This window comes from Cherax quadricarinatus, chromosome 66, assembly GCF_038502225.1.
Source record: "Cherax quadricarinatus isolate ZL_2023a chromosome 66, ASM3850222v1, whole genome shotgun sequence".
NCBI classification, from domain to species: Eukaryota; Metazoa; Arthropoda; class Malacostraca; order Decapoda; family Parastacidae; genus Cherax; species Cherax quadricarinatus.
In genome coordinates this window covers 4912084-4929224 of record NC_091357.1, presented here as the reverse complement: position 1 = coordinate 4929224, position 17141 = coordinate 4912084, and the positions used below count along the sequence as shown (strand labels likewise).

General features: G+C 43.2%; 1 protein-coding gene across 1 annotated transcript in view; it reads right to left on the bottom strand.

The window, feature by feature from the left end:
- LOC128704206 (uncharacterized) overlaps nucleotides 1-17141 on the bottom strand; it is a 354653-nt gene that overhangs the window by 117184 nt on the left and 220328 nt on the right. The window contains exons 12-13 of the mRNA XM_070099039.1: nucleotides 16612-16811; nucleotides 9675-9838 (exon numbers count right to left, since the gene is read on the bottom strand). Coding sequence (XP_069955140.1) covers nucleotides 9675-9838; nucleotides 16612-16811 — 364 coding nt within the window. The remainder of the gene's footprint in view (nucleotides 1-9674; nucleotides 9839-16611; nucleotides 16812-17141) is intronic.

Below are 17141 nucleotides of genomic sequence, written 5' to 3'. Positions count from 1 at the left end.
CAAGATTATCTACGCTATCTGGCTATTGTCCCAGTAGATACTGCAGTGTTTGTGGGTATACCACAAGGGACAAAATTCTTCTTGGATGTAAGGAGCCTACTTGTTCCAACTACTGCCACACAGATTGCACTTCAGAAGGAGAATTTTGTTGCAGCCAGGTTGAAAATTTCAGAAAATTTAAGGATATCCATAATCCTGTGGTATATGTGGATACAAGCCTGGAGCTACAGGAGGAAGGTTCAGAAGTCCTACCTCAGGGACTCCTGTCCAAAGATCAAGACTGCCCTCTTGGGCTGTGTTGTAAAGTTGCAGCTAAGATAATCCATCACAGGGAAGCACTTCATGAGCTCCTCAAATCCTTAGATAACCTACAAGCTATTGTAGAAGGCCAGTGCAAGCCTGCATCAAGTGACGTAAGCTGCTCAGCTGATGGTGACACTATTGACAGACTGGAAGTCCCACACTGAGCTTAACTCAGGGGTAAACAACTGGTGGAATTCTGTCATCGCTAAGGTCCCACAGACTGACCGAGTTCAAAACACTACCTTTGGGAATTCTAACACAATTCCTCTGACCACCACAGAGGGAACAAATCCTCTTCCCAGCAACGAGGGAAGCCTTGGATCTGTTAATTCTCCTACACCTGACATCTCTGCTTCAGCCACTGCCAGTCTACTTGACAGTGCACATACCATCTCTGATCCTACACCTGTCAGCACACCTGCCGATACTATTCTAGAATCTGGTAGTAGTGCTTCGACAGCAAGTTCTGAGCCAGGAGTTTCTCCACCAGAGAACGGTGCAGTTAGTGATCAGGGAACTATCACTGCACCTGATCACCTACTGCGCCGAAGTACGAACAGCAGGGACACATCTGTCAGAACTGGTAGAGGGCGGGGTAGAGGACGTGGAGGAGGACATGGAGGAGGAAGACATCTACAGCCGTCTCACCCTCCACTAACACAGTTCCAGCGGCAGAATCTGAGGACGAATCTGCGAAACACAGGTGCAACAAATCCTAGTCCACCCTCCCAGGCACCTAGGCTGTGCTCTCGCTGTCACCGGAAGGGGCACACTGCCAACAACTGCCAGCGAGATACCAGGTGTAATTACTGCTACAAGAAAGGACATCAGGAGGACCAGTGTCGGAAGAAAAAGGAACTTGACAGACAGGGCCACCTGTTTAGAGACCTGTTCTCAGAACAAACCAGCAGGATCTCTGAATTGGTAAACACACTCACATGTCACCCACTTAGCTACTCCTATCCCAGCCCAGCAGGTGGGATTGGGCCTTATACAAGACCACAGACCTACATCCCTGCAGCTGCCTCAGTACCCTACCTCTCTCAAGGGCAGGCACCTTACATTCCCTACACACCCACCACCTCAAGCTGACCACTTCATCATGAGGAGCCAGTCTATCAGCATCCTGTCGGCCAACATTAGAGGTTTCATTACTAATGTTGGAGAGCTCACACAGCTTTGTGAACACTCGACGTCCCGACATGATAGCTGTTGTTGAAACATTTTTGGATGACAGGACTCCAGAAAATTTCGCAAGAATTGCTGGCTACACCTCATGGATGAGAAGAGACAGGCAAGGGCAAGGAGGTGGTGTTGCTGTGTGCTTCTCTAAAAGTGTTCATCCCCAGCACATAGATGTTGCTACCCCTACACATCTTGAAATGTTCTTCAAGCTCTGTATAAACACTAGTACCTCTGTACTAGCATGTGCAATGTACAGACCTCAGTGGCAACATGCAGACCCTATCAACTTCCTAATGGAAAATATTGCCTCCCTTCTGCTACAACACAACTGTCAACATATTATAATTGTTGGTGACCTCAACCAGCACCTTATACAGAGGGACTTTGATGACCTTCTTGCAGTGTTTGACATGAGAAACTTTGTTGATTTCCCTACTCATATCTCTGGCTCCTCCCTTGACCCAGTAGCGAGTGATCTGGCAGAAGGCATAGTCACTTGTCAACCCCTCGGCTACGTTGGATCGTCTGACCACAAGGCTGTTTTTACCACACTTAAGATCCCAACAGAACGAGGTGAGGAGTCCACACGCACAACCTGGCTATGGGAAAGAGGTAATTGGCCAGCCCTTTGCTCTGAGCTCGCCACCACCGACTGGAATGCTCTTCTCCAGGGGGATGTTGACAACCAAGTGAAAGCCTTCACTGGACACATCCTTAATCTGCAACAAGAACACATTCCTCACCGGCAATATGTGACAAAGCCTACAGATCAGCCTTGGTTTGGCTTTCGTTGTAGAGAGGCTGCTACTGCTAAGTACAAAGCATGGCGAAGGTATAAGAGACATCCTACCACCTATAACAGGAACTTGCACATGCAAGCCTGTAGGCATATGGGTGATGTTCAAAAGTGGGCCATTGCTAAATGGGAGGTGGACACTAAAAGAAAGTTAGCATCAGGTAGGGTAGGCTCCAAAACCTGGTGGTCCCTGGTCAAGGACAGACAAGGTTATCTGCCTGATGAACTTATTCCACCTCTAAATCGACAGGATGGGACCACCTCTACTAGTAGTCAAGAGAAGGCGGACCTCTTTGCTGAACACTTTGCTACCAAAATGCAAGTTCCTGATCCAGCAAGGGACCCTCCTTGGCTAGCTGCAAGAACTGTGTCAAAACTGTCAGTGGTGACAATAAGGCAGGAGGAGGTGCATTTCCTTCTTAAATCACTTGACCAAGAAAAGGCTGTGGGCCCAGACAAGTTGAGCCCAAGATTGTTGAGAAGATGTGCAGACCAGCTAGCAGCACCTCTAACTCGCATCTTTCAGCACTGCCTAGTACAGTGTAAATGGCCCTCTCCATGGAAAGAGGCAAATGTAGTCCCTGTTCACAAAAAGAAGAGCAGAGCAGAAATCAGCAACTACAGACCAGTGTCACTCCTGTCAATCACTGGTAAGATCCTTGAGACAATAATCTCAAGACAAATGACAGATTTTTTTGACTACCACTCACTACTTTGTGATCGTCAATATGGCTTCAGGAAAAGTTACTCTGCTGCTGATCTGTTGTTAAACCTCTCCACTAAGTGGCACCAGTCACTGGATGAATCCAAAGTCAGCTGTGTGGTAGCACTGGACATTGCTGGCACTTTCGACCGGGTGTGGCACCAGGGCCTCTTAGCAAAACTTCAAGAACTGGGAATTGCAGGCTCTACGCTATGTCTCCTCAGTGATTACCTTCATGGTAGATCTCTAAGTGTAGTCCTCAATGGAACGGAATCAGCAAGGCATCCTATTGGGGCAAGCGTTCCACAAGGAAGCGTGCTGGGTCCACTGTTATGGAATGTCTACTTCAACGACCTTCTTCATCTCATCCCAGAATCACATGCATATGAAGACGACTGTACACTGACATTCACTTATCCAAGAGAAGAAATGCCAGCTGCTCTAAGCTACATCAATCACCAGCTGAGAGCTATATCAGCTTGGGGAAATAGATGGCAAGTAACATTTGCACCTGAGAAAACGCAAATGATGATCGTCTCTAGGAACCATGATGGTAATGCTGGTGCAGTAGTAAGGATGAATGGGACGATGTTGGCACCTGGAGAAGAAGTTGATATCCTTGGGGTGAAATTTGACTCCAAACTAACCATGAAGAACCATGTTGTAAATCTTGCAAACAAGGCAGCCAGGAAGCTTACAGCACTTCGCCGTATCTCGCATCTGCTTGACAGTAGGGGTTGCAAGATCTTTTACGAGGCACAAGTACGCTCACACCTTGAGTATGCTCCACTTTCTTGGTTTGCCTGCCCCCCCTCTCATCTGCGACTGCTTGACAGAGTAGGGAACAGAGCAAGACGTCTCATCTCTCGCCTGGACCCATCCTGGATAGATCTGTCATTTCAGCAGAGCCTTCAACATAGGAGGGATGTGGGTGGCCTTACTGTTATGTACAAGTCCAATATTGTCAAAATACCACACTTGGATCCACTTCGAGGACAGCGTGAAACAAGCTTTTATGCCACAAGACGGGCAGAAAGCAGCAACTTCACTCTGGCTGTACCCTTCTCCAGAACATCACTCCATCTGAGATCATACATACCTAGGATGACTCGAGTATGGAACACATTCGTACAGCATAATGATGTCAACGAGATAAAGTCAGTTGATCAAATGAAAATGCTGGCCCACAGATGGCTCCAACTTCATCCTGTCCCGTACTTGTATGTCTCATAACAATAAAAATGCTTTCAAATGAGCTGATGTAGGTAACAGTTCTTAGCTTGCCAATAGTTAGGAATCCTTAACCTGTAATATAGCTGTCAATAAAGCTAGGGATCCTTAACCTTGTCAAACCCTGTGTAAAAGAGAGAGAGAGATAGAGAGATAGAGAGATAGAGATAGAGAGAGAGCGTGCATATGTGCGCATGTTGTGAGACAGAGAGAGACTAAGTGAGTGAAGACGTGTCACAGTGTGCTCCACACACTTTCTTAATATTACTTAACTACGAGGGTTGGCGAGGATAAAAACTGTTCAGTGACAAAGTACTACCTACAACACATTAGTACAAGTAAGCCAACTCCTCCACTGAAGTGAATATAAGCAATATCAGTGATATTGAAGTGTGGTATGGTGAAGATATGGTGTGAGTGAGGGGACAGCAGCAGGCCTTAGGAGTTATGTCACTATTGCCTGCACAGTGAGCATCTAATAATATTATATGTCTTTTGTGCTATGTACTAGCCTCTGGTGCTTTATAACAACATGACTGGTACAATGCAACAGAGATTCGTGTAACATCTTCCTTTAGTAGAAAAGTGGATAGCATAAACAGTGTTTATTAAGTGATAGTGAGAAGGCAACACTTCCAGCTCGTCGGCCCACTGCCTGCCCTCACTACCCACCCTGCTATAAACACCTCCACCCACGATACTCCAACCCACCCATGATACCACCACCCACTCGCTCTCTCTCCTGTGAACTTCATTGCAAACCTACAAGCCTCCACTGGGATGACTTCACATCACAAAATAGCAAGAATATCTACGCTATCTGGCTATTGTCCCAATAGTTACTGCAGTGTTTGTGGGTATACCACAAGGGACAAAATTCTTCTTAGATGTAAGGAGCCTACTTGTTCCAACTACTGCCACACAGATTGCATTCCAGAATCTGGCAGCAGTGCTTCATCAGCAAGTTCTGAGTCAGGAGTTTCTCCACCAGAGATTGGTGCAGTTAATAATCAGGGAACTATCACTTCACCTGATCACCTACTGCGCCAAAGTACGAACAGCAGGGACACATCTGTCAGAACTGGTAGAGGACGGGGCAGAGGACATGGAAGAGTACGTGGAGGAGGAAGACATCTACAGCCATCTCGCCCTCCACTAACACAGTTCCAGCAGCAGAACCTGAGGACAAATCTGCAAAACACAGGAGGTGCAACAAATCATAGTCCACCCTCCCAGGCACCTAGGCTTTGCTCTCGCTGTAACCGGAAGGGGCACACCGCCAACAACTGCCTGCGAGATACCAGGTGCAATTACTGCTACAAGAAAGGACATCAGGAGGACCAGTGTCAGAAGAAAAATGAACTTGACAGACAGAACCAACTGTTTAGAGACCTGTTCTCAGAACAAACCAGCAGGATCTCTGAATTGGTGAACACACTCACACGTCACCCACTCAGCTACTCCTATCCCAGTACAGCAGGTGGGATTGGGCCTTATACAAGACCACAGACCTACATCCCTGCAGCTGCCTCAGTACCCTACCTCTCAAGGGCAGGCACCTTATATGCCCTACACACCCACCACCTCAAGCTGATGACATCATGAGGAGCCAGTCTATCAGCATCCTGTCGGCCAACATTAGAGGTTTCATTACTAATGTTGGAGAGCTCACACACAGTTTTGTGAACACTCGACATCCCGAAATGATATCTGTTGTTGAAACATTTTTGGATGACAGGACTCTAGAAAAATTTTTCAAGAATTGCTGGCTACACCTCATGGATGAGAAGAGACAGGCAAGGGTATGGAGGAGGTGTTGCTGTGTGCTTCTCTAAAAGTGTTCATGCCCAGCACATTGATGTTGCCACCCCTACACATCTTGAAATGAAGTTCAAGCTCTGCATAAACACTAGTACCTCTGTACTAGCATGTGCAATGTACAGACCTCAGTGGCAACATGCAGACCCCATCAACTTCCTAATGGAAAATACTGACTCCCTTCTGCTACAACACAACTGTCAACATATCATAATTGTTGGTGACCTCAACCAACACCTTATACAGAGGGACTTTGATGACCTTCTTGCAGTATTTGACATGAGAAACTTTGTTGATTTCCCTACTCACATCTCTGGTTCCTCCCTTGACCCAGTAGTGAGTGATCTGGCAGAAGGCATAGTCACTTGTCAACCCCTCAGCTACAATGGATCGTCTGACCACAAGGCTGTTTTTACGACACTTAAGATCCCAACAGAACCAGGTGAGGAGTCCACACGCACAACCTGGCTATGGGAAAGAGGTAATTGGCCAGCCCTTTGCTCTGAGCTTGCCACCACTAATTGGAATGATCTTCTCCAAGGGGATGTTGACAACCAAGTGAAAGCCTTCACTGGACACATCCTTAATCTACAACAAGAACACATTCCTCACTGGCAATATGTGACAAAGCCTACAGATCAGCCTTGGTTTGGCTTTCGTTGTAGAGAGGCTGCTACTGCTAAGTACAAAGCATGGCGAAGGTATAAGAGACATCCTACCACCTCTAACAGGAACTTGCACAGGCAAGCCTGTAGGCATATGGGTGACATTCAAAAGTGGGCTATTGCTAAATGGGAGGTGGACACTAAAAGAAAGCTAGCATCAGGTAGGGTAGGCTCCAAAACCAGGTGGTCCCTGGTCAAGGACAGACAAGGTTATCTGCCTGATGAACTCATTCCACCTCTAAATCAACAGGATGGGACCACCTCTACTAGTAGTCAAGAGAAGGCAGACCTCTTTGCTTAACACTTTGCTACCAAAATCCAAGTTCCTGATCCAGCAAGGGACCCTCCTTGGCTAGCTGCAAGAACTGTGTCAAAACTATCAGTGGTGACATTAAGGCAGGAGGAGGTGCATTTCCTTCTTAAATCGCTCGACCAAGAAAAGGCTGTGGGCCCAGACAAGTTGAGCCCAAGATTGCCGAGATGTGCAGACCAGCTAGCAGCACCTCTAACTCGCATCTTTCAGCACTGCCTAGTACAGTGTAAATGGCCCTCTCTGTGGAAAGAGGTAAATGTAGTCCCTGTTCACAAAAAGAAGAGCAGAGCAGAAATCAGAAACTACAGACCAGTGTCACTCTTGTCAATCACTGGAAAGATCCTTGAGACAATAATCTCAAGACAAATGACAGTTTTTTGACTACCACTCACTACTTTGTGATAGTCAATATAACTTCAGGAAAGGTTACTCTGCTGCTGATCTGTTGTTAAACCTCTCCACTAAGTGGCACCAGTCACTGGATGAATCCAAAATCAGCTGTGTGGTAGCACTGGACATTGCTGGTGCTTTCGACTGGGTGTGGCACCAGGGCCTCTTAGCAAACCTTCAAGCACTGGGAATTGCATGCTCTACGCTATGTCTCCTCAGTGTTTACCTTCATGGTAGATTTCTAAGTGTAGTTCTCAATGGAACGGAATCAGCAAGACATCCTATTGGGGCAAGTGTTCCACAAGGAAGCGTGCTGGGGCCATTGTTATGGAATGTCTACTTCAATGACCTTCTTCATCTTATCCCAGAATCACATGCATATGCAGATGACTGTACACTGACATTCACTTATCCAAGAGAAGAAATGCCAGCTGCTCTAAGCTACATCAATCACCAGCTGAGAGCTATATCAGCTTGGAGAAATAGATGGCAAGTAACATTTGCACCTGAGAAAACGCAAATGATGATCGTCTCTAGGCACCATGATGGTAATGCTGGTGCAGTAGTAAGGATGAATGGGAGGGTGTTGGCACCTGGAGAAGAAGTTGATATCGTTGGGGTGAAATTTGACTCCAAACTAACCATGAAGAACCATGTTGTAAATCTAGCAAACAAGGCAGCCAGGAAGCTTACAGCACTTCGCTGTATCTCGCATCTGCTTGACAGTAGGGGTTGCAAGATTCTGTACAAGGCACAAGTGCACTCACACCTTGAGTATGCTCCATTTTCTTGGTTTGCCTGCCCCCCCCCCTCTCATCTGCGACTGCTTGACAGTGGAGAACAGAGCAAGACGTCTCATCTCTCGCCTGGACCCATCCTGGATAGATCTGTCATTTCAGCAGAGCCTTCAACATAGGAGGGATGTGGGTGGCCTTACTGTTATGTACAAGGCCAATATTGTCAAAATACCACACTTGGATCCACTTCGAGGACAGCGTGAAACAAGCTTTTATGCCACAAGACGGACAGAAAGCAGCAACTTCACTCTGGCTGTACCCTTCTCCAGAACATCACTCCATCTGAGATCATATATACCCAGGATGACTCGAGTACGGAACACATTCGTACAGCATAATGATGTCAACGAGATAAAGTCAGTTGATCAAATGAAAATGCTGGCCCACAGATGGCTCCAATTTCATCTTGTTCCCTACTTGTATGTCTCATAACAATAAAAATGCTTTCAAATGAGCTGATGTAGGTAACAGCTCTTAGCTTGCCAATAAAGTTAGGAATCCTTAACCTGTTAATAGCTTGTCAATAAAGCTAGGGATCCTTAACCTTGTCAAACCCTTCGTAAAAAAAAAAATAATAGAGGAAGGGAGAGAAATAGAAAGAGAGAAAGAAAGAGGGAGAGAAAGAGAGAAAGTGAGAGAAAGAGAAAGTGAGAGAGAGAAAGAGAGAGAAAGAGAGAAAGAGAGAGAGAGTGAAAGAGAGAAAGAGAGAAAGAGAGAGAAAGAGAGAGAAAGAGAGAGAAAGAGAGAAAGAGAGAAAGAAAAAGAGAGAAAGAGAAAGAAAGGAAAGAGAGAAAGAGACAGAAAGAGAAAGAGAGAGAAAGAAAAAGAGAGAAAGAAAAAGAGAGAGAGAAAAGAGAGAGAAAGAGAGAAAGAGAGAAAGAGAGAAAGAGAGAAAGAAAGAGAGAAAGAGATAAAGAGAGAAAAAGAGAGAGAGAGAGAGAGAGAGAAAGAGAGAGAGAGAGAGAGAGAGAGAAAGAGAGAGAGAAAGAGAGAGAAAGAGAGAGAAAGAGAGAGAAAGAGAGAGAGAGAGAGAGAGAGAGAGAGAAAGAGAGAGAAAGAGAGAGAAAGAGAGAGAGAGAGAGAGAGAGAGAGAAAGAGAGAGAAAGAGAGAGAAAGAGAGAGAAAGAGAGAGAAAGAGAGAGAAAGAGAGAGAAAGAGAGAGAAAGAGAGAGAAAGAGAGAGAAAGAGAGAGAAAGAGAGAGAAAGAGAGAGAGAAAAGTAATGTCCCCCATTTAAATAATTCTTAGCATAATTCCTGCCCAAAAAGTTGTTTGTAATATATACTACAGAAGATCTGATGCATTAATAATAAATTTACTCAAGTATGAACTACATATTTGCACATAAATTGCAAATTCTACTAAAAAATTAAAGTGATGAAAAATCAACTGAAAACAATTGAACAATATCAAACTAGTTAGAGATCTGTTCATTTTATCGAAGTACAATATCAGAATTGGTGGTCATGTCTTACCAATAGGACAAGCAAGCGACATCACAATTTTTTCACGGAAAGGATCAATGGGAGGGTTGGTGACCTGGGCGAACAGCTGCTTGAAGTAGTCGTAAATGAGAGGTTGAAACTCCGAGAGGCATGCTAGTGGAGCATCGTTACCCATGGAACCTAAAGCTTCTTTCCTGAAAGATTAAAAAAAACATTAAGAATCTGAGACTAAACTTATTTTACAAGGGTATTACTCCAGTATAGAAAATAATAGTGTGAAGAAATTCAACAAGCCTAAGAATACACAATGCTTTCTCACAATTACTGCTAGAACCAGTAATTCAGCTAATTTCAGACTGACATACCTGAATAACTGATTAGAATATGCAGAAAATGATTACTGTAGGCCGACCCCGAAGGAAGGCGGGGTAGGGGTCGGCCTAGGAAAGGTTGGAGAGAGGGGGTAAAGGAGGTTTTTTGTGCGAGGGGCTTGGACTTCCAGCGGGCATGCGTGAGCGTGTTTGATAGGAGTGAATGGAGACAAATGGTTTTTAATACTTGACGTGCTGTTGGAGTGTGAGCAAAGTAACATTTATGAAGGGGCTCAGGGAAACTGGCAGGCCGGACTTGAGTCCTGGAGATGGGAAGTACAGAGCCTGCACTCTGAAGGAGGGGTGTTAATGTTGCAGTTTAAAAACTGTAGTGTAAAGCACCCTTCTGGCAAGACAGTGATGGAGTGAATGATGGTGAAAGTTTTTCTTTTTCGGGCCACCCTGCCTTGGTGGGAATCGGCCAGTGTGATAATAAATAAAAAAATAGATTACTGTAAATCTGGAAGTGTGCTCAGAAGTATTCCTCTGCAGTGAACTACCACAAGAAGCACACTTGCACAGTGTCTTCATTATCACACGTTCTCGAAAGTTTATATAATGCATGTAATGAGTACGCCTAGTAATGTAGTAATATAGAATTATTTAGCCTAATGCTGCCGTCTGTGAAGGAGCAAGGGATGGAGTTGGTGACTGCCAGTAACCTATAACAGTTTAACTTATTTTACAATGTAGAGTAGTAATTTCAGTGGCTTGACAGGTAGGCTGCCATGTTCACCCTCTATTTGGCAGTCTAACAAGATTGGGTGATTGAACCAAGTAACTGGCAACTGCATAGCTGATGTTTCTCTGCTCAAGCATAATGGACATGTCATGTGTAAGCCCATGTTAGTTTATTTAGAGAAACCTAATGCACTGAAAGGAAAGACTGAATCATATTTACCAAATATTTGGTGGTCTAAGAATGGCATTTCTTCACTCCAACACAAAAGGACATTGTATGTTTAAGCCATGCTCATTTATCATTCAGATAATTCCCATGCCTGGACACAAGGCCAAATCATGTTTCCCTTTGTTTAGCAATCTAACAATATGCAATCAAAAAGACTGCTTAATTGACTATAATTAATCTTCCAGTAAGCTGATGACAAAATCAAGTTCTTGCAACAGTGTATTTTTTATAAATTTAATTTTTCTATGCATTGCTCATCATGGTACACTGGGACAGAAGAAACGTCTTTCTTCTTTCAACAAACCGGCCCTATCCCACCGAGGCAGGGTGACCCAAAAGTAAAAATGAAAGTTTCTCCTTTTAAATTTAGTAATATATATAGGAGAAAGGGTTACTAGCCCCTTGCTCCTGGCATTTTAGTCGTCTCTTAAGACACGCATGGCTCAAGGAGGAAGAATTCTGTCCCACTTCCTCGTGACAATATGCATACAACAAAAAAAAAAAAATATAGCTAGGTCTATTAGTGCAAATCATAAATCTTGTGAAGTGATCACATTAGTATTTGAATTTGCATTATTTGAATTATGTGTAATTTTTGTGCATGATTTGAAGAGCAAGGGGGTGGGGGGTGAAGTGATTAGCACTAATTAATTTTGCACTAAATTGAAGTTGGTACTAATCATACTCGCACTAACCGAGACATGGCTGCAAATAATGCAAAATAAAAATTACTAACTTAAAAACTAATTTAAAAATAATTAAAATAATTAATTAATTAATTATTAAAATAATTAAAATATTTATAGATGGGGTTGTAAAAGAAGTAAATGCTAGGGTGTTCGGGAGAGGGGTGGGATTAAATTATGGGGAATTAAATACAAAATGGGAAGTGACACAGTTACTTTTTGCTGATGATACTGTGCTTATGAGAGATTCTAAAGAAAAACTGCGAAGGTTAGTGGACGAATTTGGGAATGTGTGTAAAGGTAGAAAGTTGAAAGTGAACATAGAAAATAATAAGGTGATCAGAGTATCAAATGATTTAGATAAAGAAAAATTTGATATCAAATTGGGGAGGAGGAGTATGGAAGAAGTGAATGTTTTCAGATGTTTGGGAGTTGACGTGTCAGCAGATGGATTTATGAAGGATGAGGTTAATCATATAATTGATGAAGGAAAAAAGGCGAGTGGTGCATTGAGGTACATGTGAAGGAAAAAAATGTTATCTATGGAGGCAAAGAAGGGAATGTATGAAAGTATAGTAGTACCAACACTCTTATATGGGTGTGAAGCTTGGGTTGTAAATGCTGCAGCAAGGAGGCGGTTGGAGGCAGTGGAGATGTCCTGTAAGAGCAATGTGTCGTGCAAATATTATGCAGAAAATTCGGAGTGTGGAAATTAGGTGGCGTGGAGTTAATAAAAGTATTAGTTAGAGGGCTGAAGAGGGTTTGTTGAGGTGGTTTGGTCATTTAGAGAGAATGGATCAAAGTAGAATGACATGGAGAGCGTATAAATCTGTAGGGGAAGGAAGGCGGGGTAGGGGTTGTCCTCGAAAAGGTTGGAGGGAGGGGGTAAAGGTGGTGTTGTGGGCGAAGGGTTTGGACTTCCAGCAAGCGTGCGTGAGCGTGTTAGATAGGAATGAATTGAGACAAATGGTATTTGGAACCTGATGATCTGTTGGGAGTGTGAGCAGGGTAATATTTAGTGAAGGGATTCAGGGAAACCGGTTATTTTATATAACCGGACTCGAGTCCTGGAAATGGGAAGTACAATGCCTGCACTCTAAAGGAGGGGTTTGGGATATTGGCAGTTTGGAGAGATATATTGTGTATTTTTGTACGTATATACTTCTAAATTGAACTTTGTATAGAAAGGGGTTTAGTTACAGGTAATACATATTTTAAGAAAAAGAGGATAAATAAGTATACAAGATATGATGTAGGGCGAAATGACAGTAGTTTGTTGGATTATGTATTGGTAGATAAAAGACTGTTGAGTAGACTTCAGGATGTACATGTTTATAGAGGGGCCACAGATATATCAGATCACTTTCTAGTTGTAGCTACACAGAGTAAAAGGTAGATGGGATACAAGGAGAATAGAAGCATCTGGGAAGAGAGAGGTGAAGGTTTATAAACTAAAAGAAGACGCAGTTAGGGAAAGATAGAAACAGCTATTGGAGGATAGATGGGCTAATGAGAGCATAGGCAATGGGGTCGAAGAGGTATGGGGTAGGTTTAAAAATGTAGTGTTAGTGTGTTCAGCAGAAGTTTGTGGTTACAGGAAAGTGGGTGCGGAAGAGAAGAGAAGCGATTGGTGGAATGATGATGTAAAGAGAGTAGTAAGGGAGAAAAAGTTAGCATATGAGAAGTTTTTACAAAGTAGAAGTGATGCAAGGAGGGAAGAGTATATGGAGAAAAAGAGAGAGGTTAAGAGAGTGGTGAAGCAATGTAAAAAGAGAGCAAATGAGAGAGTGGGTGAGATGTTATCAACAAATTTTGTTGAAAATAAGAAAAAATTTTGGAGTGAGATTAACAAGTTAAGGAAGCCTAGAGAACAAATGGATTTGTCAGTTAAAAATAGGAGAGGAGAGTTATTAAATGGAGAGTTAGAGGTATTGGGAAGATGGAGGGAATATTTTGAGGAATTGTTAAATGTTGATGAAGATAGGGAAGCTGTGATTTCGTGTATAGGGCAAGGAGGAATAAGATCTTGTAGGAGTGAGGAAGAGCCAGTTGTAAGTGTGGGGGAAGTTCATGAGGCAGTAGGTAAAATGGAAGGGGGTAAGGCAGCCGGGATTGATGGGATAAAGATAGAAATGTTAAAAGCAGGTGGGGATATAGTTTTGGAGTGGTTGGTGCAATTATTTAATAAATGTATGGAAGAGGGTAAGGTACCTAGGGATTGGCAGAGAGCATGCATAGTTCCTTTGTATAAAGGCAAAGGGGATAAAAGAGAGTGCAAAAATTATAGGGGGATAAGTCTGTTGAGTATACCTGGTAAAGTGTATGGTAGAGTTATTATTGAAAGAATTAAAAGTAAGACGGAGAATAGGATAGCAGATGAACAAGGAGGCTTTAGGAAAGGTAGGGGGTGTGTGGACCAGGTGTTTACAGTGAAACATGTAAGTGAACAGTATTTAGATAAGGCTAAAGAGGTCTTTGTGGCATTTATGGATTTGGAAAAGGCGTACGACAGGGTGGATAGGGGGGCAATGTGGCAGATGTTGCAGGTGTATGGTGTAGGAGGTAGGTTACTGAAAGCAGTGAAGAGCTTTTATGAGGATAGTGAGGCTCAAGTTAGAGTATGTAGGAAAGAGGGAAATTATTTCCCAGTAAAAGTAGGCCTTAGACAAGGATGTGTGATGTCACCGTGGTTGTTTAATATATTTATAGATGGGGTTGTAAGAGAAGTAAATGCGAGGGTCTTGACAAGAGGCGTGGAGTTAAAAGATAAAGAATCACACAAAGTGGGAGTTGTCACAGTTGCTCTTTGCTGATGACACTGTGCTCTTGGGAGATTCTGAAGAGAAGTTGCAGAGATTGGTGGATGAATTTGGTAGGGTGTGCAAGAGAAGAAAATTAAAAGTGAATACAGGAAAGAGTAAGGTTATGAAACCATACCCCCGGCCGGGATTGAACCCGCGGTCATAGTCTCAAAACTACAGCCCGTCGTGTTAGCCACTAGACCAGCTAGCCACAATAAGATTCATCCAACTAGGTATATTTCTACACCATAGGAAGGTTAGCACAGGCACCACTGTGACCACAAATGCAAGTTTTTACAGACGATTCGTCTGTAAAAACTTGCATTTGTGGTCACAGTTGTGCCTGTGCTAACCTTCCTATGGTGTAGAAATATACCTAGTTGGACGAATCTTATTGTGGCTAGCTGGTCTAGTGGCTAACGCGACGGGCTGGAGTTTTGAGACTATGACCGCGGGTTCAATCCCGGCCGGGGGTATGGTTTGTTTGCAATCGTGTCATTACGATTTCTTGAGTAAGGTTATGAGGATAACAAAAATATTAGGTGATGAAAGATTGGATATCAGATTGGAGGGAGAGAGTATGGAGGAGGTGAATGTATTCAGATATTTGGGAGTGGACGTGTCAGCGGATGAGTCTATGAATGATGAGGTGAATCATAGAATTGATGAGGGGAAAAGGGTAAGTGGTGCACTTAGGAGTCTGTGGAGACAAAGAACTTTGTCCTTGGAGGCAGAGAGGGGAATGTATGAGAGTATAGTTTTACCAACACTCTTATATGGGTGTGAAGCATGGGTGATGAATGTTGGAGCAAGGAGAAGGCTGGAGGCAGAGATGTCATGTCTGAGGGCAATGTGTGGTGTGAATATAATGCAGAGAATTCGTAGTTTGGAAGTTAGGAGGAGGTGCGGGATTACCAAAACTGTTGTCCAGAGGGCTGAGGAAGGGTTGTTGAGGTGGTTCGGACATGTAGAGAGAATGGAGCGAAACAGAATGACTTCAAGAGTGTATCAGTCTGTAGTGGAAGGAAGGCGGGGTAGGGGTCGACCTAGGAAAGGTTGGAGGGAGGGGTAAAGGAGGTTTTGTGTGCGAGGGGCTTGGACTTCCAGCAGGCGTGCGTGAGCGTGTTTGAAAGGAGTGAATGGAGACGAATGGTTTTTAATACTTGACGTGCTGTTGGAGTGTGAGCAAAGTAACATTTATGAAGGGGTTCAGGGAAACCGGCAGGCCGGACTTGAGTCCTGAAGATGGGAAGTACAGTGCCTGCACTCTGAAGGAGGGGTGTTAATATTGCAGTTTAAAAACTGTAGTGTAAAGCACCCTTCTGGCAAGACAGTGATGGAGTGAATGATGGTGAAAGTTTTTCTTTTTCGGGCCACCCTGCCTTGGTGGGAATCGGCCAGTGTGATAATAAAAAAAAAAATATATATACTTCTAAACTGTTGTATTCTGGGCACCTCTGCAAAAACAGTGATTATGTGCGAGTGAGGTGAAAGTGTTGTATGATGATGAAAGTATTTTCTTTCTCTTTGGGTCACCCTGCCTCGGTGGGAGATGGCCGACTTGGGGGGGGGGGGGGGATGAGAGAATACTAGAGAATATACAATAGATAATGCTTTTAAGGTATGAAAACCAGCAATTCCTTTAAGCCCAGAGCTAATGAGGAGGACAGGCAGAACAACGCCCAACTTAAGTTGGTGACGGGAATTTTCCCGGAAAACAAATTTCAAGTGCTTAGTGCTCAGTACTTCATAATATTTTTGAATTTGATAGCTTTAAATGAATAGAACAATCTAATTCTGTCCCCCCCCCTCCTTTTTTTTGTTTAACACACCAGCCATTATCCACTAACATATGGCAATTCAAAATAGGAAACATTCACCATTACTCATTTAATATCTGTCTTTCCACACTTGTAGAGACATCACGGATCAATTTAACGACAAAATGTAACATCCACCCCTCCTGTCAGAGTGAAGGTACTGTACACTTACTTTGAGTTATCCTAGGTAATATACACATGTTAGTAAGATATTTGTACTTTTGTGTACCTGTACCTAAATAAACTTGCCACCTCCAAAACTGATATCCAGCTAACTGGTTTCCCTGAATCCTTTCATAAGGATTACCTTGTGCTTTAAGAGCAAATAATGTCCACCAAATGTGCTTGCTAAAAATTATGAATACAGTATTCTACTTACTGAGTTGTCACCATTGGCAAGAGCAACATATTAAGTGTTTCAATGGTATAGCCAAACATGCCAAGACGACGATCGCCCCCATACGAGCGTATCGTGGTGCCATTTTCCTCTCCATTGACTTCCACATTTATATTATCATTTTCAGGTGATTCTTGTGACAAGTCACCTTCATGAACAGCATACAAGTCATCCAACGTAAACTGCAAAGACAAATCAAATTTTCATTAAAAGTATTTTACCAATATATTTCCTCAAATCAAGTTTGAAAAAGTTATTACTGCCTAACCAGTTGGGAAAATTTGTTAAAAGAGAACTAAAGCTACAAAGCAACATCAAGTCCTTCATGCTACATCTCACATGAAAACTGCACCATCACAGCATAATAGTAGCATTACAACAGTTTAATAAAATATGTTTAATGCACTTTAGTATGCATTACCACCAATCAGCATTCAGACACTTTTAACAAATTCCCATCATCTGCTTTTCAAGAACAGATCCTTCTTTTCATTCCTTTTTATATTTTTTTT